The sequence below is a fragment of the Peromyscus leucopus genome, chromosome 4 (genome assembly GCF_004664715.2).
Source record: "Peromyscus leucopus breed LL Stock chromosome 4, UCI_PerLeu_2.1, whole genome shotgun sequence".
Classification (NCBI taxonomy): Eukaryota; Metazoa; Chordata; class Mammalia; order Rodentia; family Cricetidae; genus Peromyscus; species Peromyscus leucopus.
The window spans coordinates 102860521-102885069 of NC_051066.1; the positions used below are offsets into that span (position 1 = coordinate 102860521).

General features: G+C 37.7%; 1 protein-coding gene across 3 annotated transcripts in view; it reads right to left on the reverse strand.

Moving 5' to 3' along the window:
• Positions 1-437: 437 nt before the first annotated feature.
• The window catches only part of Trpm7 (transient receptor potential cation channel subfamily M member 7), a 103001-nt gene continuing 78889 nt past the window's right edge, over positions 438-24549 (reverse strand). The window contains exons 27-39 of one of the 3 annotated variants that reach the window (XM_028892731.2): positions 23047-23114; positions 20038-20131; positions 16270-16337; positions 13692-13726; positions 12271-12296; positions 10423-10473; positions 10278-10343; positions 8808-9091; positions 8600-8682; positions 8257-8462; positions 4974-5025; positions 4768-4874; positions 438-1865 (exon numbers count right to left, since the gene is read on the reverse strand). In XM_028892731.2, the coding sequence (XP_028748564.1) occupies positions 1735-1865; positions 4768-4874; positions 4974-5025; positions 8257-8462; positions 8600-8682; positions 8808-9091; positions 10278-10343; positions 10423-10473; positions 12271-12296; positions 13692-13726; positions 16270-16337; positions 20038-20131; positions 23047-23114 (1271 nt within the window). In that variant the 3' untranslated portion in view covers positions 438-1734. Of the gene's footprint in view, positions 1866-4767; positions 4875-4973; positions 5026-8256; positions 8463-8599; positions 8683-8807; positions 9092-10277; positions 10344-10422; positions 10474-11430; positions 11480-12270; positions 12297-13691; positions 13727-16269; positions 16341-20037; positions 20132-23046; positions 23115-24549 lie in introns of those variants that run through there. The other 2 variants (XM_028892730.2, XR_003736881.2) reach the window with 2 other exon arrangements.

The following is a 24549-nucleotide window of genomic DNA, read 5'->3' on the forward strand; positions in this document are numbered from 1 at the left end:
GTAACCCAGAGTGCACTACGGGAGAGATGGAAGGAAAAGACAGAGTAATCCCTGGACACATGAGGGCCAGCTGCCCTGTGCACACAGTGCTCAAAGCCAAGAGGCCCTGTCTAAACAAGGCTGAGGCAGCTGGCAAGGCAGCAGCAGGTAATGCTTGCCGGAACCCAGTTGTTTGATCCCTGGAACCTACATGGTGGAAAGAAAGAACCGACTCCTGCAAGTTATTCTCTGACCTCTACATGCACACCATAAGATGTACATGTCTCCCAGCCAAAATAGATAGATAAATGTAAAAAAAATTACTCTTAAGGTGAAAGGAGAGGACTGACCCCTGAAGTTGTCCTCTAACCACACACAATCCATGGCAAGCCACATGGACACACCCACACAAACTGACACTGAAAAAAAAATCACGCATTTCATAATGAGTAAACTCATTCAACATCTGTAAACAAGAATAAATTTAATTTCTTTTAAAGATTTAATGATATACAAAATGTATATGGTATAGTATCTTTAAGTAATACACTTTTTCTCTCCACATCAACATTAAACACTATTTAAACAGCTTATCTCTGCTTGCCTTGTCTGTATCTATGAGATACACTATTGAATACAAATAAGCTTTACACTGCTCCCTTCCAAATTAAAATTAAAATTAGTACCTAGCAAATGAAAAGAAAGAGAAAGCATAAAACTTGAGACAAATGATAAGCTTTTCTTGTTGGTGAATATGCAAAAATATCTGGGCAATTAAGTTACATTTTCTTGGCATAAAGTTGGATTGTGATCTCCTTATACTGTATAAGGATAATCCAACAACTGATTTCTTAAATAAGTACCAAAAACAGAATTCACATTGACACATTCCTACACAATTTTAATGTGAGCGCTCCCACGACACTCTGATTGGATACACTACGTCAGTAAATCTTTGGAGATGTATGCAGCTGCAGGTTGTTACAACTGTGACCTTCCTCACAGGAGACACCCATTGAGCAGTGGGCTAGTTCTCATTTACCATGGCTTTCTTTGACTTAACATTGATAAAATAATGTAAAAAACCCTTTTGCACAATTCAGGCTTTGTTTAACAAGAAACTGGCTGTATCCATAAACAGAATCTAAAGTTGATTCTTAAATAAAATCCCTCTTACAAAACGGTCTTCATGAGGCCCTGGATTTGATACTCAACACTAAGGAAGGTGAGAGGGAAGACACATGGTTGTCAGTGCAGGCTTTTTAAGATGCCCGGGAAGCTAGAAGAGTCAGGAGTCATTTTTCCTGTGGCCACAAATTTAGTTGAAAGCTAGTATCATTACCATGCAGCACACCAAACTGAGGAAGACTTCTGCCATTTAACCAAAATGCTGCGTGATTTCCTTTCTTTAGCTGAATGGCTGTAACCGAGCAGCCAATACAATTCAGAGACACTTGACTTTGGTTAATAGTACTGCACCGAGTGACAGGGAATCACTACCCTTGACAGGAACAAAGTTTCAGATCCCCTGCCATAAAAGCCCTTCACCAGTTGAAAGCACTAACTTTCTATCACTGTTAACATTTCCCAGTTGCAGTTGTATCAAGGCGCTTTTCAATGAGAACATTAACCTCTAAACTATGTGTGGGCCAGCAAGCTCAGTTTGCACACACATTTCTTAATCATCAATTCCTTCCTGAAGGAAAAATGACAGTCACACTTTTGTGAAGTGTAGGCAAAATCAATAATTCGGTACTATAACATCAGACGTACAGAATTTGTTGCTTCTGATTCTTTGGTGGAATTTCCAGACTGAAGATTCAAATCTGATGACTCATCCTGAGGAAATATAATCTTATCCGGTGTATAGTCATTCCTCTTCAGATCTACATTCACAACCCCAGCAGGGAGGAAAAAGTCAGTATATTTACAAATGAAAAGTTAAGAACATTTTCTACATCAATTTTCCTCTAACCATGTCAGATCTATTTCCTTTAATCTTATACTTAATAGGCATACATTTCTATACAGTTATTACATGAGGACCACAAATTAGTAAACCACATAAGTATGACAATACAGTAATGAACACAGTATAAAAGGTCCTGCTTTTGTGAAGCTTGGGAGGTCCAAGTCTTATACCAGAAAACCTCCCATGCTCATGGACTGTTATGGTAAGATTGCAAAAATGGCTATCCTACCAAAAGCTATCTACAGATCCAATCTGTAATCTCCATCAAAATTCCAACACAGTTCTTGACAGAAACTGAAAAAGAATCTTATTTTTATTTATTTACTTATTTTTGGGTTTTGCATGTATGTCTGTGTGAGGATGCCAGGTCGTCTGGAACTAGAGTTACAGACAATTGTGAGCTGCCATGTAGGTGCTGGGAATTGAACCTGGATCCTCTGGAAGAGCAGCCAGTGCTCTTAACTGCTGAGCCATCTCTCCAGCCCAAAAAAGAATCTTAAATTTCATAGGGAAACATAAATGAGAGCAAAACCTTCTCCTCCTCTACCATCATGAGAAAAAAAAAAAATCACCCTCCAGATTTCAAGTGATACACTACAGAGCTATAGTAATATAAACACCACGGGACCAGCACAGACCAGACCCACAGATCAATGGACACATTTAAGTGTACACTCCTATAGTCACCTGATTTTTGACAAAGAGGCCAACAAGACTCACTGGAGAGAAGAGGGCATATTCAAAAAATGGTGCTTTCAGACTGGATAACTACATGTAAAAGAATGAAATTTGATCCCTCTCTCTCATCCAGCACAAAACAACTCCAAACCGAACAAGGAGCTCAACAGAAGACCGGATGCCCTGAATCAGGTATAGGATAGAACTGGGAATAGGCTTGAATTTACTGGCACAGGACAGGACTTTTCTAAACAGGACCTCAGCAGTGCAGACAATAAGACCAACAATTAATAAATAGGACTTCATGAAATTAAAAAGTTTCTAAAAAGCATGAAACATCATCATTCGAGTGAAGAGAGCCAAAGAATGGGAATTATCTTTAACAATTACATATCTGACAGAGGGTTGGTATCTTGAATACACACACACACACACACACACCACCAAGCGACATAATACATTGTAGAACAAAGGGCTAAGACTTTAAAAGCCAGAGGAGGTGGATGAACACAAGGAAATGGTGTCTGTCACATACAAAAGAGCAGCAGCATGTAAGAACTCATGGGTTTGAACAATATGCACAAGCCCCATGCAGACTAATGTCAACAGGAGAGGGGAGGTAGCTATCCAGGTCTACCCAGTCAAGGAACTATCTGAGAGTCAGTTTTAAAAAAAAAAAAAGAAGAAGAAGAAGCTGTTTCTGGGTTGCAGAGACGGCTCAGTCAGTAAAATACTTGCCACATAAGCATGAGGACCCGAGCTCTAATCTCAGAACCCACATAAAGAAAAAAAAAATCAGTCAGATGTGGCTGGGTGGGAAGCAGAGGCAGACAGATCTCTATGAGTTCAGGGCCAGCCTGGTCTACATAGCAATTCCCAGAACAGCAAAGGGTACAAGTGAGAACCTGACTCCAAAAATAAATAAAATACAGTCCCTGGTGAGTTAACCATACTTCAGGGGAAGGCGACACATCCAGGAATATCTGGGTAGCACAAACAGACTTCATAGGTTAAAGAAAAAAGGAAGAGGACACACAGGCAGGAGAGAAGGAGGTGAAGGGCAGGCGGTGGGGAGTGTGATCCACAGCCACTGTGTGGAACTCTCAAAGAACAAATAACCTCCCCTTTGGGAGAGAGGGTTTATGTAGCCTTTGTTAACCTGGAATTCCCTGTGTAGCCCAGGCTGGTCCTGAACTCAGAGACCCACCAGCCTGTTTCCTGAAGGCTGCTGGGATTAAGGTGTGCATAACTATGCCTACCAAAACAACAGTCTTAAGAAACAAAAAGAAATTTTCTCAATCTAATCCAAGTGCAAAAATACAGTTAACATCTTTAATATAAAATTTATTTTTTAAAAAATAAAATCATTTTCTCCCTCTAAGCCTTGTTTACTTTTGTGTGTGTACAACAAGTGTTTTGCTTGTGTGTATGTATGTGCATTACATGTTGTGTCTGGTGCCCTGTCCTTCCTTTGGAACTGGAGTTATGGATAGCTATAAGCTTATACATGCTGGTGTTGAGAACTGAACCTAGGTCCTCCGCAAGACCCAAAGTCTTACTACTGATGGACAGCCTCTCTAACCCCACTTAACATTATCTTAATATTGGAAAACTCAATGCTTCCAGGACCAAGGTAAGAGATATCTGTCCTTGCAGTACCCATCTTAGCACTGCACTGGAAAGCCTAGTCAGTGTAAGACCTCAAAGGTAAAAACAAGGCACACAGTACAGAAAAGTAATGAAATTATCTTTATTAACTATACAGATCATCTCAGAGTGTGAATCAAGAAACAATTCACGACTTTACCACCAAACCTAGAATGATTTCTGGCATTCTTCAGACATAGTAAATAAATGAAATGGATGAGCTTTGTTTTTATAAGTAATGAATAGGAGTTCATGTGTGTATATATATAAGGAGCTGCCATAGGAATTCCAGACCAATTAACCAAATCTTTCTACCTATAGCCTTATTATTGTAAACAACTCAAATAACAATGTATATGCCATATGGACTAAAAACACACAAGCCAGGGACAAATGTATAATTACAGTACCCCAGAGATTAAGGCGATTGAATCACCAGTTCAAAGCTAACTTGGACTACATAACAACATAAAAGGAGTGAACATTCTTACCTGGAAGTTTCAGTTTTCGACAGCAAGAATTACAGTGATGTTTGGCTCTGAAGTTTTTTATTGCATCTTCTCCTAGATTGGCAGGGCCAAAAACCATGTCACAGGATCTGCAGAATTGGCAAGTAAAGAAGGGAGGTTATTCAAGTGGAAACATGGAGTTTAAAAACAGCAAATTATACCTCAATGAAATGGTTAAATCTTCTTACCTTTTTTCTTCAGCTTTTATCACAGATGGGTCAGTCAAGTTTTCACCCACACCTTTAAGTGTAGACATAAAAAAGACAACATGTATTACGCAATCGATATAAGCACTTATGTTTACATAATAAAAAGGTTTGGAGAGTTTTATAGCATCATTCTTAATTACATTGTTAAATTATTCAAAGTAGTACTTTTCTCTCTTGATATTTCACAACTTAATATTTTAGCACTCCACCACATCTGAGATATGCTTAAAATTACATCTGAGTGGGTGAGGTGGGCACAATGTTGATATTTGAGATACTTGATTACACTGTGTAAAGATGTGTCACTGTGACTCGCCTAATAAAAAGCTAAATGGCCGATAGCTAGGCAGGAGGTACAGCAGGGACTTCTGGACAGAGAGAGCTCTGGGAAGAAAATGGAGTCGCTAGTCAGACTCTAAGGAAGCAAGATGGGCAGAGTGGAGATGAGGGAGGAGTGCGTGGAAGAGCAGATAGAGCACACACAAAGGCTCTGGTGGTTCCCAGCATCCCCACAAGCTGCCTTGCGCTCACTTCTACTAGTAAAGTGTGCTTTGCTACTTGAAGGCTTTTAAAAAGTCCTATGGAACATTTATTTGGCATTTAAGAAAAGTTTTGGTTTTTTATTTTTACCTTCAGCCTTCCCTAGAGGTATTAAAAAAGAAGTTGGTTGAATCTTTTAAAAATAATCACAAATACGTAAACCCATTACAGTGAAACCCAATTAAAATGGTCCAGTTTTACAAGTGGAAAATCTAGAATTAAAACTTGATACCAGGGCTCAGCTGGTAGAGTGTCTGCCCAGCATACACAAATCTCTGCATGTAAGCCTCAGCAATGAATAAACTGTGAAGGTAGCACACATCTGTATTCAAGGTCATTCTTGAACACAGTGAATTAGCCGTCAGCCTGGGATAAATGAGACCCTATTTCACAAACACAAGTAACAAAATAACAGGACAAAAAAAGCAAAGCAAAACAAAACAAACACCAACAATATATTTCTATTTTATAAAAATGTTCTGAAGAACATTTAGAGTTTGTGTAAATATGTATATGCTACGGTGCATGTACAGAGGTCAGGCGACAACTTTCAGAAGTCAGTTCTCTGTCTCCACTATACAGATTCTTCAGATCAAAATCATCTGTCAGGCTTGGCAGTTCAGTCATCTCCTGGGACCCCAATACTGCTACTTTTTACCCAATGGACTGGAAAAGACTGAAAATGCTCAGTACTCTATCAATAGTGGATAGATGGACCTAGAACCTTTTATGAAAGTAATCTGGTAGTGCTTGACTGAAATCAAAACTGCACTAGTCTCTACACTAAGCCAGTTTAGTCTACCGACGTAGGCACACATCATGCACCTCCACACTTCAAAACAGTAATCATCTGTGAGCATAGATGGGAGAGATGAGTGGCAGTTTCTGTATGTCTTCACAAGAGCAACCCAAATGGGAATACCTGGGTCTTTCTGTCTTCTGTATCATGAAATTGTCCTAGTAATCATCTAAAATATTATACAAAAGTGGCTCAGTTGGGCCTCAGGGCACAGGACTGTAATCTCAGCTACTTGAGTTGCAGAGGCAGAAGAGCGCACAACTCAAGGCCTAACTAGACTAAAGAATGAGCTCACGGCCAGCTTGACAACTTAGGGAAACACTATCTAAAAGGAGAAATAAAGAGATGGTGCAGCAGTTAAGAATACTTGCTGCTCTTCCAGAAGAACTGTGTCTTTATAAACTGAACCAGGGTTCAGTTCTCAGCACATATACGGGAGTTTACTACTGTCTGTAACTCCCAATTACAGGAGATTCAATGACCTCCTCTGACCTCCACGGACACCAGGAACACATGTAGTGCTTAGATATCATGGAGGTAAAACTCATACACATAAAACAAAAATTAAAAATCTTTAAAAATTAAAGATAAAATGGGTGTCCATGATGGGGGACCAGCAAGATGGGCTTAGGAGTTTGCTACCTGAAGATACAAGCCTGAGAACTTCAGTTTGATTCCAGAATCTGGGAAAAGACCGAGGCAAAGAACCAACTCCACAAAGTTGTCCTCTGACATGTGTGTCGCCACACACACACACACACACACACACACACACACACACACACACACACACACCACTCAGATGGTGATGCACACCTTTAAGCCCAGCACTCAGAGGACAGAGTGTTCCAGGCTAGTTAGAGGTTCACAGTGAAATCCTGTCTCAAGAAAAACGAAACAACTCAAAAAGTCTAAACACATATACACACAATTTTTAAAAGAAGAGTGGTAATTTGCTTAGCATGTTTTGAAAAATCACATGTGAGGGAGAGAAACCGGGTTGAAAGAATCTCGAACAAACTCTTAGGAGTTCTAGCACTCTACCACTAGGTGTAATGGTGTGCACTTTTAATTACAGCCCTCGGGAAGCAAAGGAAGGTGGAAAGGTGGATGGATCTCTTGGGTTTAAGTTTGTAGACCAGTCCAGTCTACACAGTGGGCTCCAGGTCAGACAAGGATATAAGTACAAGGATACATAGTGAGTCTGTCAAAAAAACAAACAAACAACTAGAACAGGGAAAGTTTGAGCTTTTTCTCTTGGTAAAAGCAGCTGCCCCGCAAGAAGTCAACTACCTAAAACCATCCTACTAAAGGAAAGCCCGTGCCACCACCATCTGGCAGAAAAAAATTTTTATACCTAGGATAGGAAATACTAAAGGCTGGACACCTTGTAGTATAGTAGTAAGAGTTCACAAGAACATGCATCACCCCAACAATTATTAAGATAATCAGGCTGGGTGTGGTGACACGTCCCTTTAGTCCCAGCACTCAGAAGACTCAGACAGGAAAAATCACAAGTATTAAGCCAGCTTGGGATGCAAAGTAAAACACCACCTTAATAAAAGGAAAGACAACTAGATTTAAAACCCCAATGACTCCGGGCGGTGGTGGCGCACGCCTTTAATCCCAGCACTGAGGAGGCAGAGGCAGGCGGGTCTCTGTGAGTTCGAGGCCAGCCTGGTCTACAGAGTGAGTTCCAGGACAGTCAGGACTGTTTCACAGAGAAACCCTGTTTCAAAACAAACAAACAAACAAACAACAAAACACCAACGACTAGACTGCTATGATTGTGACTTATTTTACACTTCCTATCAGCCTAAGATTTTAATTGACCAGATTTCTGTATATCATGTGTAATATATGAATAGGTGAGAACCTACCACACAATTTCACCTTAGTAATTCAATCAGTAATAGATTTTACCTTGTAAGTCAAGTACCAGCAACTCCCCTCTGGTATATTCATACGTCCAGTGGCTAAAGGCTAGCATGATCTCTTCCAGAGTATTTGTTGGAATGATCTCATCACCATTATTATTGTTGTATTTTCTAAATTCTCCAGTCATGCATTCTTCTACAGCAAACCACTGCCCTGCTGAATGGCAGTACAGTAGGAAAACCTCAAGGAACCTTATAGAAAAGTCACAAACATCACCAGGAAATTTGTCAGTAAGATTCTAATTAATAAATACTCAACATCAATAATGAGTGCCAAAAAAAGACTGCTATCTAATAATAGTAAGTCTTCACCAAGTGTTAAGATTTACCTCGGAGAGTAAGGTATGGACTTGGGTTTCATCTGATTGAAGGCAAACGTGAGCTTTTGCGCTGCTCTCTGTTGTTGTATTTCCTACAGGAGAGGAGAAATCTCTCGATTAGTATTTAAACTAAGATTGCATTTGGTTTATTCACACTTTAAAAGTTAAAACAGCAAAGTCAGACCGCAGCTTCAGTCACGTGTTTACTCATACTTACTCGAAGACAGAGATGCAGAACTGTGTCTTCTTTATAAATACTGGACCATGTGTTGACCACCTCAGGAAGGAAAGACTTGATGATATAAAGATGCCCTGATTTCAGGATATCATGCTCTGACCAGGTACACTGTACTTTGACTGCTCTTCGTAAACCTCCTCCCATTTCCTCTTTACTTAAAAACTCTATTTTGGCACAGAGGCCTAGCTGAGACCAAGAAGACATGCTATTATTCAGTATACTGGGAGAACTCTCCTCCAGACGATACACTGTGACAGGCTCACCTGCAAGATGAACGGACACAGTTTTAAGATTAAAGTATAACAACAAATTAAAATAAATATTTGTAAGTATCTATGGTTAATATTAAGCAAGGAATAGAAGATAAAACCAAAGTTGCAATTTTATAAAAAGTGATAAATAACAGGAAACAAAAATACACTTCTTTGAGAGGGGATGTGGCTCACAGCTCACTGGATAAAATCATTGGTGGGGCAATCATGAGGGAGGTCCTGAGTGCAAACCTCCAGAGCCCATATAAAATGCCAGTACATGGGCACCTGGAACCCCAGTGCTACTTAGAACTCTGGGCTCTGTGAGCTGCCAACCTCATTCCAGGTGCAATGGGATCCTGTCTCACAGAAATAAGGCAAGGAATAATAGAGTATAACACCCAACGTTTTCCTCTGGTCTCCGTGGGCGCGCACGCACACGCACACGCACACACACACACACCTCACAAACATTTATTCGAACTAATAAACTTAGAAACCAATTCAGTGTCACTGAACTCATGTTGAAAGACGCATGTTTCAAATTAAAGATATTTTAAAGACAAACTGTGTGGGGGAGTACATATACACATGAGCAAGTGGGTGCCAGAAGGCAACTTGATTATTAGGCTATAATTTCTCAGCAGCCACCCACTTGACTTCTTGGAGCAGGGTCTCTCCCTGGCCTGGAGCTCAGTGATTAGGCTACACTGGCTGGTCAGAGTGCCCCAAAATGATAATACATGCTGGCACACCTGGTTCTTCACATGGGTTTTGGGGAATGAACTTATCTTCTTATTGACTGAATCATCTTCTTAGCTCTCAAGGATACATTTTTAGAAAGCAAGTAAAACTTCAAATAGTTCTACACAGGAGGTTAGAGCAATCTGTCTCACATGCTCTGATGTCAATTTTCCTACACATCTGCTACCTGATCAATGTTTCTGAAATAGAACGGTTTCTTCTAATGCCTGCCCCTACCTCACTTGAGTATACCCTGCCCTTCTAGTCTGAATGAAAACAGAGCATGGTTTCTAGTGCTCCCTCCTATTCAGTATACCTGCCCTTCTAGTAGGCAAAGAAGGTGCATGAAGCTGTTATTTCTTCATAGGAATCCTTCTCAATCTGTCCTGACCCATGTTCTAAGTTATGATTAGACATCACTGAGTGTTGCTTCATATTTATTTTTGGGATTTACCTCGTGGAGGTACAGGCACGAAGGGAATACTCTGTGACAGCCTCATCAGGTTATTTCTTTCCACAGCTGCATTGAAATAGAGAGAAATCATGAAATCTCTAATGATTCAAATATCAGTAAATTTTGTTTTTTCAGTATCACTGACCTGAATAATAGTAATTTGTATCCATAACGGGCTTAAATGGAGAAGCAAGACCTAAAATTGTAAATAAATTATACTGTTTAAAAAGCACTTGTGCAGCATAAATTTATGCTCAGACATTCTCAAATAATAATCTTAAATTTCTTTCATAACCTCTCCTAACCAAGGAGGAAAAAAAGGGAAGGTAACAAAACTATTAATACATATCACATGACCCCATTTCATTGAGGCAAAACAGTGGCCGCTGTGCCCCAAACACCTGGGAAGAAGCACATGATGCTCCACTCTCCAGCTCTTGACATAAATTGCACCTTCACACCTGCCACTCAAAAAGAAAAAATGTTCTGTTTCTGGCCTTTTGGGTTGGGGACAGTAACTACCTAACCATTTTAGGTGACCTAACGTGAGAAGTGAGATTCTGGAATGTAAAGAGACTCCAGACCCTCTCCTCTGGTATCTGTATTTTACGTATTTATCTATTTTGAAGATTTTTACTTTTAACAATAGGAAGAAGAGATGGGAGAATAACAGATCTATGATGTGCTAAGTTTTAGAATATAAATGAGAAGGAATCTACTATTACATAGGGAATAAAAGCCAACAGTTTTAGCACTGTGTTACTATAAAAAGATATACAGACACCTATACACAAACACTTGCATCATGAGGACTACAAAGGAGGGTAATTAAGGCTGCCTGGTTAATCAGGGTAGAGGCTACCTCACACGGGGGAAGAAACAGCAATCTGCAAGGCAGTGGATTTTTAGGGATACATGTACAAAAATATCTGAAGTGCTATCGTACATGCTACATTTGAGAAACCCAAGGCAGTTTAGTATGAATGACTACTTAAGAATACAATCAGTATAGTCTGTGGAGCTTTCTGAACATCACCCACTGATACTCCATCCACAATATCTAATTCCACAGGTATGTGGTATCACAGATGACTCTACAGTGATTTGATATGCAACCAAGATTGCAAATTAACGAGCAAGAGCATAAGCATACCTGAAGGAGGTGAAGCTACAGAAGCAGGCAATATCAAATTGTGAAGAGCCTAATATGTCATGCAAAGAAAGGACACTGCATTTTACTGAATGACAATGGGAAAAATGTAAAGCAGAGGAGTGGCAAGATCAAATCTTTCAGAATTATTTTGGTGGCAGAAGACAGACTAGCAGTTAACTACAGGCAGGAAGTCAGCCTGGAATAACTACTCTGAAAACCTATCTGGCAGGCAGTAACTACTGAATATGAACATATGCATAAGCTATGACCCAGCAATTCTACCCTTAGGCATATAACCAATGGAAAGCAAATTTATGTTTACCAAACAACATGAAAAAGAATGTTCACAGCAACAGAAAGCATAATGGTTACACATTGGAAGCTACTGAAATGTCCATCAAATAGAATGGATAAATTCAATATATTCCAAAAAGAAAATACTATGAACTACTAACAATGCACAAACTACACTAATACAATACAATAATACTGATGAATCTCTGTATAACAATTACATCTCTATGACTCCATTTATATTGTACCATAAAGTAAGCCACTGTGTTAGTTAGGATGGAGGCCACAGCAAGAGCCTGGCTTATTAGCAATTTTCTGGTTTTGGGTGCTGGTTAAGTGGGGAGTGGTGACAGAAAAGTGGCCATCATAATTCACAGGGTGGGTCATGTGTTTGTAAAACATCAATACTAAAGATAAGGGAACAGTTTTCCAACTACCTTGGCTTTTTAATATTTGAAGTCTAAAATGTCTTGCCTATGATAATGTGGTAAATGGTTTAATTATGACCTTTTAATTTTTCATACCAAATCTACTACATGGACTCACCATTTAATGTTCCTCCTTCAGATGGCCTAAGGAAATAAAAAAATAATATAAGCTGTGCAACAACCTTAGTTCTGAGTATCATTTAACTTGTGATTTTTTATAAGGTTACCATACTTATTTAATGAAATGCAATTAAAGGAATAAAGATATTCAGATCTGTATGTCTGAATACTTGCCATTCTCCTACTCCATATACAGACATGCATATATTTACATGTACTCATGTTACCAACAACTTGTACCTATACTTTATGGCTACATAAATATTATTTTGGAGTCAAAATGATGGCTACTAGATCTAAATAGAATAATATTTTATCTCATGGCTCAGTATTTGTGGAGACTCACTCAGTACTGTGACAATGCAGGGAAATGATTTTCTATGATTCTAGAAGTATTCACACGGACTGATAGGAAAAGGACTGAGGCATTATTTTGCAAGATTCAATATCCAATCCATTTATTTATAACAAGTCTTGATTCCAAGTGGGAGTTCTTTGAATTCTAAGGATTCCTATGCAAATGAGATAGATATAATAAAAAGGGGAGTGGGATTTGACCAGGATGAATTCCAGGCTTAGTTCTCCCACTATGCAGCTGAGCCTCACTTGCGACCTAAAGTTCAAGATCCAAAAGGACCCTGTAAACATAGAATGACCATGGCCTCTTCCCAGTTCCCACATTCCATATGGCCCCAAAAGTTATCTTCACTTTAGTAAGGTAAAGATATTTTTGTAAGGAATATTTTGATCCAGCATTATTCACTTTTCTGCTGCTAGCGAGTCACTCTTTTCTCAGTACTTGACTCAATCCCCAAAACCAAAAGAGAAAAAAGAAAAATCAAAAACAAAAACAAAACTTCTTCTGTTTTTATCTCCTAAAGCTTTGGTTATAAAGACACAATCCCAGAAGGGGATTAAAAATAGTTAAGTCTTAATTTATTTATGCCAACACCATTTACTTTCCTCTGTGTTCATACCTACTTCAGATTCACAAAGTGGAGACCCTGATATGTGTTGCTTGAAAATGGCCTCTCTTCCCCAGTCGTACTTATCTGGGTGCACTGACAAATGGGGGTCAGCCATTGAGGGGCAATTACCCATCAGACTGCTTTTTGTTTCTCTTTTGGTCCTGGAGTTATCACGTTCATTAAATAACTTTTCAGTACCAAAGCTTTCTCAAGTATACTGTGTACTATTGCTCTAATCATCAAGGTATTTTCCAACAGCAGTTATAATGCTTAATTAGAATGACTGACAAATATGTTAATATTAACCAAGTTCCTCCAATTTCCTCTCTGTAAAAATGGGAAATGCTACAAGTATCTTAAAAGGAGTATAAAAGAGGTAAGACAGAGAAGAACAAATATGGTACTCATTAATTCAGATACTTTTCAGGCCATTAAGAAAAAACTTACTTACATTTCTCTGTTTGATGGTCTATCTCGTAACCAATCCTTTAGTCAAAAACAAACACAAAAATTTAAATATAGAAGCAGTTCTCTAGAGGCAATGTTAACTATTTAACACTTTTTTTTTTTTTTAAAATTCTTTAAAAATGAAAGGCTGAGAACTTAATATGAAGTCCTTGTTTCATACAACTAACTAAATAACCACAAAGAGGAATAAACAAATTCAGGAACGTTATTTTCTCCAAGAGTTGTGTTTGTGTCTCTCTGTGCACCCATGTGGGTATTATCTTCCTTTAACCCATGCTTGGTTTCACATGGCTGCTAGTAATCTGAAACCAGGCCATGAGGCTTGTACAGAGAGCACTTTACCTACTGACTCAATGCCCCAGCCTCCAGGATTTCTAGTTCTTCAAATTCTTTGTTTCTGATGACAATCTTATTCTCCGAGCATGTGTCTGATTCTAAAAATAATTTGTGCTTCTTGCCAAAAGAACATCAAAGTATAAATAGAATTAAAATCACACCAAGTAAATACAAATAAAATGATGGAAACACAAGCATTAAGACACTGCAGCCATTTTATACACCCATTCATATGGCTTCTATTCAGTAAATTTAGTCATGTTTCTAGACATATTTAGCTTCCCTAGACTGGGATTCATATTTTCTGAATTTGAATTTTTATATATTAATTTTAAAAATCCAATTCATTTACAGTTCTTCAAATTCTACTTTCTCACAGTCAATTAATTAGATGTACTTCCCTGGTCTTTTTTTTCTTTTCCATCTAAATGTACTTAATCTGTGCTGCATTCTGGCCTTACTTAGTAAATCTCTCTTCAGAGTGCCTCACCTGTTACCCAACAGAAACATCTGGTCTTTAATCTTGACCATCACTGTGTAGCCAGGAAAGGTGGTCTGGAATTTGCTAACCTTAAACATGCTCCCTCTAGTCTTTGTCCCCAGGTACTAAGATTACAGGCATGTGTTCTATACCACAAAGTATTTGTTGTTGCTGTTGTTTTCTTTTTTTGGTTTTGTGAGACAGGGTCTCATGGTGTGGCCCTGGCTGTTCTGGAACTCATTTTGTAGACCAGGCTGACCCTGACCTCCCAGAGATCTACATCTGCTGAGTACTAAGATTATAAGATGTGTCAACATGCCTGTTGACTATTTTACTTCTTTCTCTACATATTTTTGAAATTGCTAATATTTTTGAATAGTATCTTTTCTTTACCTAATGTTTTAGTATTATAATCATTTTTTTCTATTTTTAGTAAGAATAATTGAGGTTGAATAAAGTCTCTGTAGTTAGGAAATCATCTTAATAGAACTTTGTTGCAGTATTGTACAACTTAGATTCAACAGACTCCTAGAGAATAGGACTGGTCACAGTGAAATTCTATTAACAAACTCTTTTTCCTAATGATACAACTTTTTTTGTTTTTTTTTGAGACTAACCTCAAACATGAGATCATCTGCCTCAATATGTGGATTATTGAGATTACAGTATTGGGATTGTAGATTTGTACAAAAAAAATCAAACAAACTGTGCTTAATAACATGCGTTTTGTTTGTTTTTTGTTTTGCAGTTTTGCAAGACAAGGTTTCTCTGTATAACAGTCCTGGTTTTCCTGGAACTTGCTCTGTAGACCAGGCTGGCCTCGAACTCACAGAGATCCACATGCTTCTGCCTCCCAAGTGCTGGGATTAATATCGCCTGATTTAATAACATGATTCTTAACAACCCGACCATGTAAGTTATAGTTCTATTTGTATGAGCACTGATTTCTAGATACTTATCTGCCTTTGCCTAAGCTAGTGGTCTTGGTTGTTCACCTGCTTTTAAGGAGAGTTTACAAAAACCAAACATACCACAAGTGGCTGGGAATGAATTCATGTAATTAGCTTCAATTCAAACAAGAAGTCTTGCTTTTCCTCTGTGTAAACTTTTTGAATGTTCATAACAGGATGTGGTGATATTTTGTTTGTACTCTAATCAAATAAAAGTTGCCTGAAGACCAGAGGACAGAGGCAGCTTAAACATAGAGGCAAGACAATGGTGGCACACACCTTTAATCCCAGCACTTGGGAGGCATAGACAGAGATCCATCTGGATTTCTGTGAGTTCAAGGCCACACAGAGCTACATGAGATTAATCCAGTCTAAAAGAAGAGCCAGGCAATGGTGACACACACCTTTAATCCCAGCACCAGGAAGGATGAAATAGGAAGTGATAGTCTGGGTGGAGAAAGGAATATAAGGTGGGAGGAGACAGGAATTCAAGCTCTTTCAGGCTAAGGATTTGGTGAGGTAAGAGGTGGTGGCTGTGGCTTGCTATGCTTCTCTGATCTTTTAGCTTTCATCCTGATACCCGGCTCCAGTTTTTTATTAAGACCAATTAGGATTAATGCAACAGCAGGAGGAGACTCTTAAACTGCCACCATGTACTGAGGTCAGTTTTCTAAGGAAACTGTTTTTAAGGCTTGATATAATTGCCCATAAAATACTACTCACAACTTTTAAATATTCATTAGTAAGTATGTATATGTTCTTGCCAATATGCTACTCAACTGAAATATACAAACCGGTAACAAAGCTGCTTTGGAATCTACTTCCGGGGAATCTTCTGTAGACATTCTTCTACTACTGCTTTCTGCTACGAGAATATAAAAAAATAAAAATAAAAAAAACCATTTGAACTAAATTTTTTTTTTCCGTTTTTTTTGAGACAAAGTTTCTCTCTATAGTCCTGTCCTGGAACTCACTCTGTAGCCCAGGCTGGCCTCGAACTCACAGAGATCCACCTGCCTCTGCCTCCCGAGTGCTGGGATTAAAGGCGTGCGCCACTATTCCCCAGCTAAACAACTAACAAAGCAAAGTGCTTCTAGGTAGAGTATAACCTCATAAGATGGTTTCTTCTCTTCAACAAAGCTGAACCCAAGAGTTATAAGAGGCCTATAAATCTCTAAGCCATAAAATTTATTCTAAGTAAATTATTCAATTTATTGTGAAAACCCAGTAAGAAGCAAAATATACAACAAGTCCTCTCCTATTCTCAAATCACCCCTATTGACAGCCAAGGTTATGTGTTTCTTGTGCATCTCTGGAGAGTGTTTCAGTTAGTTTAAGTATGTACTAAATAGCACCTACCACTTTACACAAACTGCAGCATATCACATACTTTGAGGGTACCTTTTTTGTTTTAATGGTCAGGTGGTCTTGTTTTCAGATATGAGTGTCTGTGCATGATGCCCAGGCTGTCCTGGGCTTAAAAAATGACTCTGCTACCTCTGCCACCCAAGTACCCGTAACTTTTGGTTGTGATACTGTGCATGGTTTGGTTAGGGTTTTTAACTTTAAGCTCAGAGATGTTCCATGGAAGTACACAGGGTTTCTCTATTATTATTTATTATTATTATTATTATTATTTTAGAAGGGGGTCCCACTTTGTAGCCTTGGCTAGCCTGGAACCTGCTATGTAAAACACACTTGCTTCCCAGAGGTCTACCTGACTTTGGTCTTATTATCATTAAATTTTTAAAGATAATTAAGATTCTCTGAGGCTGTTGTTACATATGGTGGTGAGCCAATATGTGGGTTCCAGAAATCAAATCTGGATCCTCTTAGGATCACCCAGTGCCCTTCATGGCTGAACCATCTCTCCAGCCCACCTATTTTTTTATATTAACTTTAATTTCACAGTACAGATGTATAATAACAAAGCTAGACAAACTACTGGTTGACACTGCCCTGTTCCTAATGCTTTACTCTGATAATAATAAAGAGTGCTATATTATTCTTCCCACTCTTGACTTAAGATGATGTCCTTGTTGTCACAATCCTAAATGAACTCTTTTTTGAAAGATCAAAAAATGAAAAATCTCAGAAAAAAAGTTCTGTGCCAAAAGCACAGAGAACAGTTAGTCATGGCAGCACACTCCTTCCCTTTCAGCACTTAGGAGGCTGAGCCAAGATGAATGAAAGCCTTGAGTTCAAGGGCCATAAGAAGACCCATTCTCACAGGAAGGTGAGACATATCCTAACACTCAGGGGAAACTTTTTAGTAACCTGAAAATGATAGAATATATGTTACTCTGAGTCTCTCAAAGAAAATTCAGTTAAGTACCAAAGAATTTAGGATGCTGATTTAAATAACCTCGTGACATGACCACACTATTAGGAAAGAGTGAAGGCCTGTGTATTTGTGTGTATGTATTCAGTCTGGAAATGGTGGAAAAAAGAGAGTATAGTCTACGCTTAGTTAAGAAAGCTAAGAGCTAGGCATAGTGGTGCACACCTTTAATCTCAGTTCTTGAGAGGAATGGGCAGGAATTCCTGTCAGAGGCCAACCCAGTCTAGATCTATATAGCAAGTTCTAGGACAGCCAGGGATACATAGAGAGACCCTATCTCAAGAAACAAACAAACAAATAAATAAAATAAAAAAGCAAGCAAGCAAACAAGAGATGTGACATAAAATGAAATAAGACAGAGAACATAATTGTTTTATTTTTAGAAACAATACACACATTACCCTAAAGTACTATCTGACAGTTTCACCTTTTCCTTGATAATTACTTCCATCATTTCTCTTACTGACTTTATTTCCAGGACTAGAATATAAAATATACATAGCTACAATTCATTTTTGATACGTTTTTACAGATTACTTTTATTGTAATTTAAAAACTCCATTCTTACATTACTAAGTTTTATTCATGAACAGATGGCTCAATTTTATCAAATGCCTTTTCTGCAGCTATTGATATAATTTTTAGGCTTGAATCTGCTACTATCACTCACTGTAGTAATTATTTGGTTGCCAAGCCAACCCGAATTCCTACAGTAATATATACTGTTGAACTCAGTGACAGAAAGAGATTTTAAAAAGTGATGGTGAGGGGACAAAAAAAAGCACTGTTTTTAAAAGGAAAGCTTCACTGCTGTGGGTCTGTATGTCAAATGCTCTGATTGGTCAATAAATAAAACACTGATTGGCCAGTGGCCAGGCAGGAAGTATAGGCGGGACTAACAGAGAGGAGAATTGAGAGAACAGGAAGGCGGAGGGAGACACTGACAGCCTACACCATGACAAGCAGCATGTGAAGATGCCAGTAAGCCACATGGAAAGATACAGAATTATAGAAATGGATTAATTTAAGATGTAAGAACTAGATAGCTAGAAGCCTGAGCCATTAGGCCCAAACGGTTTAAACAATATAAGTCTCTGTGTTTACTTGGTTGGGTCTGAGCGGCTGTGGGACTGGCGGGTGAGAGAGATTTGTCCTAACTGTGGGCCAGGCAGGAAAACTCGAGCTACACTTTACAATTATTCAACCTTTCAATTATAGGTATTTATATAAAAACAAAACCAGGTATGGTGGTATGCACCTGTAGTACAAGAACTAGGGACACTGAGGCAAGAGGACTACTTGAGTCTAAAAGTTTGAGACCAGCTTGGGCTACAGTGAAGTCTGGTCTCAAAAACAAGGATGCTAAGCATGGTGACCTATCTGTAATCCCAGCCCTAGGAGGCTGAGGCAGAAGAATTAGCAATTCAAGATACCCTCAGCTACACAGGGAATTTGAGGCCAGTCCGGGAAACATGATTTTGTTTCAAACAACCAAACAAACAAAAAAAAAAGAAGAAGAAAATATCTGATATGGAAATATCACCATGATACAGAAAATGAAAAACTAATAGTAGAAAAGTACAATATGCTATTTTTTGTATAAATTATGAGAAATAGGAAAACATATATTGTTATAAATGACTGCATAAGCATAAAGACTAGCAGACACGCCCACCTTTGACACTGAGATATAATGTAGTCATTTGCCAAGTTCATGTTTAAGAATTGCATAATTAAGCTAAAAAAAAAAAAAACCATCAAAACTCTTATGCTTTACTATTTTGTGTTGGCCTGTATTTGTAGCTATCCATGGCTGCATATGACCTGCAGGCCACAAAATGGATATAATGGCTAAACACAGATAAAAATAATAGTGGTTCCATGTGTGGTTGGGTGAGAGGTAGTAATTGTTCAAAGTATATTTTAATTTCAACAGAATTTAACCAAGTTAAACTAGAAAAATGTGTTGAAAACTGATACATTCTGCAAATGTTCAAGTTAGATTCAAAAGACCTTTAAATTTCATCTGATCTTTTCATCTGATTATATATTATATATAAATGTAAGGATTATATTACTCATTTCCAAGGTTATATTAACTATTATCGACCAGGATTTTCACCTTTTGACTCACATACCATTTACTACTAAGGTACTTGGCAAATATATACTTAAAGCTTAGTATGTTTGCTAACAGATTTCATAAGGTCAAAACACTCACCTTGTTCTGTGTGAAGAGAAGTGGATGTCTTGTGACACTCACTATATCCAGCAGCACTTACATGTTTCAAAGTGTTTTCAGAGGGAGTATCAATCTGTATAGATTGTATATATACATAAATTTAAAAAACAATTGAATTTCAGGTCATTGTTCAACATAGAAACTCTTGATCTACTTCAATATGCTTTATTCTACTTCAGCATTAAAAGGTATGTAACAGAGATCTGGTTACTTAGTGTGAATCTCAAAAATACTTGAAACTACCTACTCATCAGAATGAATCCTTTTTATACTAATATACATTCTCAAGATGTTTGGGAAAATATAGAAAATTGGGGAAAAACAAACAAAAACCATTATTACTTTAAAAAGAAAAAAAAGTAGACACCACCGTGGTTTAATACATACTGCTTTGTAGGAGGTATGTGTCAAACCTTAATTTCTCTTTGAATTTGTTCTGACACATGGATACAGTATTTTAATCTCTCTGAAGCCTTCCTTTTGTTTTGAATTACTCATACCTTTAAAAAGGCCTGCTGCTTTTCTAGGTTAATAATTATTTTACATTTTTATTAAAATTTTCTATGATTAGATTTTTTTATATTTAGCTCTGGAATTCATCCAAATTTATGAAATCATGATGACATACGTCTTTTTGAATTTCTACCCAATTCTCCAATTTATACTAACAAAGCACTTCCTTCATCAATTTCAAATTCAGCCCTCCTACTAAATTGCTTTGTTCAAGATTTATTTCAACACCAATGACATTTCATTAGATATTTATGTTTCAACTATTCTAGCTACAAAATACTTTATTATCTAACAGCTACCTCTCTCTGATTTTCTTCTTTCCAGACTAGTGAGTCACATTAAACAATTTGGGAAAGGCATCACACCAATTTTTTTTCAAGATTTATTTTTATGTATGTTTCTATGTACATGCCATATATGTGGCTACACACAAAGGCCAAAAGAGAACATGGGATCTCCTGGAGCTGACTGTGATATAGGTACTAGGATCCTTTGGGAGAGCATCAAGTGCTCCTAACCAGTGAGCAATCTCTCCAGCCCCATACTGTTTACTTTATCAACTACAACACTATTGTACAACCTTTAAACTATTTCCGAACCTTGACCACCAAAACATTACTGCTGCAATAATCTACTATTTTCAATTAAAATATTACCTCAAAAAACTAAGCATCTCTGGCTTTGATGCTGCACACTCTTCACACTGTAGCTAATTTTACACAGCAATGCTGTGAGTCTTGATTTAGGTCTTATAGTCTGTGTTATCTTACCCTGAACTTCATGTTCTACGTATAGGAAGTGCTTCAAACAGCAAAATAATGCCATATAACTACATTAATGTAATTTATTTGCATATATGAATAGAAAATATGACAAGGAAATATACTAATTTTAAATAATTTCAGATTATAACAGCTTTCCTAAGACTTATAAATATCCATAGAGTACTTCATTTACATAAAATCCACTTCAGCTGGAACCGGTTCAATAAAAACCTTAAATCAAGTAAGACACAGCACATGGCATATCTTCCACTACAATAATTCTAAAATTAGCTCCAGTAATCTATTTCTTGTGCTCTTTCTCTTTTCATTATCATGTGCCAGCTAAGGCTACCTAAATGAATCCAACCCACTTACCTAACTTTCTCCTTCAAAATCATCACATATAATAAAAATATGCAGAACTTTAGAAGTATGCCAACAGAATTAAAATGGATAGAAAATACTGTGCAAAGAGGCTGATGTGATAGCACATGCCTGCAATTCAGTTCTTAGAAAGTAGAGGCAAGGCAGCTAAGGATTTAGAAACCAGCCTGAGCTTAGGCTATGTGAGGTTGTCTCAAACTACCATTAAGATTTAAAATGGGGGTGAGGAGGGACTGTGAGTAAAAACAGTCTCAGGGCTGGTACACTAAACTTACAGATTGCCTCATTTAAAGGCTTATGTGAAGACTAAGCTGAGCTTCTGACTCCTGTGCACTAATGAGTTCTTACTGGATATCCAGGCACCTCTGAATACACCATGATTATGTTTTAGGTATCATCCCACTGTTTCTCCTTTGAAGCAAGAAAATCATACAACTATTTTCATACTTGAAAGGCAAATAGAAAACAAGTACAGAATCATCACTTCTCAATGTGCATATATTCACCAACTATATTCTAAGTTGACAGCATCTACTTAGTGCATGCCATGTCCACCATTTTCGTACACTGCATCTGAGTCTGACTTCAATGCAGGCAGTATACAACATGCCTGACATCAACGACACAGTTAAATTTGATCGTATGAGGACTGAGGACTCAGAGAGCATGTCAGTTATTATATCTTTGGGAGCAAATCTTGTGTCCCTGTATTTGTCATTTGATCATTTCTAAAATGTAAGTTCACTGAGGGACAGAGGAGTTAAAGCACTTCAAAGCTCATGGTGTAGCTACATCACTGTTCTGGAGGTGATGAGTAGCTACAGGCAATTTATGAAAGCAACAGAAATAAAAACTAATTTTCAGGCAAGAAATACCTTTAAAAAAAATTTTTTTGCCAGTTGTTGCATATACTCATTAGACATCATAAGAATTTATTTAATCCTCTACATATGTACATTATAAATAGCTTTTTTACGTCTAGATTCCAAGTTCTTTGAGAGCAAGGATCACGTTCTAATAAACTTTGGATCCTGAAGAAAAGTTAAGCTCATTAATTACTCCATAGAAAAATGGAACAGGGAAAAGCATTTTTAAAAAGAAAAATGTTAAACATTTTATTTTAGTTAACAAAAATGCAAGCTAGTTTGAACTTTTTCATGTTTCTCTGTGAAACATAACAGTTTCAAGTATCTGGGGTAATCATAGCAATGACAATCGCTGCTAACCTATACTTTTTACTGAAGAAAAATAAGTTTAGTTCTATTTAGAAGAAATGATCACAAAAGTGAAATTACATTTAATTGTGCTGTTATAAAGTGTCACTTACGGATAACAGTTCTTTTATTTTGTTTGATGTTTCTTTAAACCTCTGTAAATCCATACTATCTCTGTGTCCTTAACAGGGGAAAAGGAAAAAAGGTTACAATGAAAATTTTTTCTTCCCTAATAGATGAAGTAAAAATCTTAGAAACAAATGATCTTTCAAGTAGTTTTCAGGCTCTGAAAAACTTTCCTTTAGTTCTTTTTATAAGTCATACTGAAAATATCTACCAAGAAGGTATCTAATGGCAAACAACAAAGACCTCCTTTTGAGAACACCACAAACAGTCTAAGTCAACCTCAGAATGAAAAGGGGACACTTTACTCTTCATAATGAAATATACAATAGATGGAGCCAGGCATAGTCGAACACTGTAACCCCAGCAGCTGGGAGGTGGCGGCAGGAGCAACACGATCTTCAAATATGCTGGACTTCGTTAGGTTGGGATAGATTTAATGGAGGAAATGTTATTCAATTCTCCACATAAGCTAATAGTAAATATCAGTAATCTAATACCTAGATAACATGCCAGGTTGGACTTAATATGGATATTCTACATGGTCTTATTAACTGATTCTCCAGATAATCATTAGTGTCCACAACTAGGTAAATTTGTAGGCTGGGAAAGCTAGAAAAGCAGTTAAAGACTACAGTAGGAAGCCAATGGACAAAGTCAGATATGAAAAGGCAAAAGGCCTCAGGCAGGCCTTGTAATAGTATAAATATAATTCTAAAAGAGGAGATTATTACAAAAACCTCTCTAGTTAAATACTTTCACACTCTATCAGGAGACAATTAGACGACTATCCTCTCCCAAATCACAGAGTTCAGCTAGCCCTATGATACTCTGGCTCTTCAGTTCTTTATTCTCCTCTACGGCATGCTGTCAGCATTTAAATATGCTTAGGTCTATATTACCATTTAAAACAAAACCATCTGCCCAGTATGACAGACTATGCTTATAATAATGCCAGACTGGGGAAGCTGAGGCATGAAAATTCCAAGTTCAAGGATAACTTAGGCTATACAACTAGATCCTGTCTCAAAAAAAAAAAAAAAAAAATCCAAATAAAACATCCTAAGCATAAAAAACCAGTGTCAGTTACAACTCTTCTTCCTGTCATGATCAAGCTTTTCAGGGAATTGTCCAACTACCCTTTTATACTCTCCTCACACTTAGGTTTTATTACTAAAGTCTAGCTCCCCATCACTTCCCTGGCCAAATCATTTTCACAAATGTTATTAACATGATCACTGTCGAAACAGGTTTTTTTTTTCTCTCCCATTACTTTACTCAAACTATCACAAGTACAAGACTTTTCTTTTGTACCATTCTTTTCTGGTGTAATACTGGCATGATTGTTATAGATTCAAGTGCTTTCTAATGGACCTGAGGCTTGCTCCACAGACATCCTTGCCTGATAGTGTAAACCCAGGTCTGTTACTTTGCTAACTGTTCTAAATGTCTGTCTGTACCCACAGACCTGGGCCGCCCTCAACCGTGGTCAG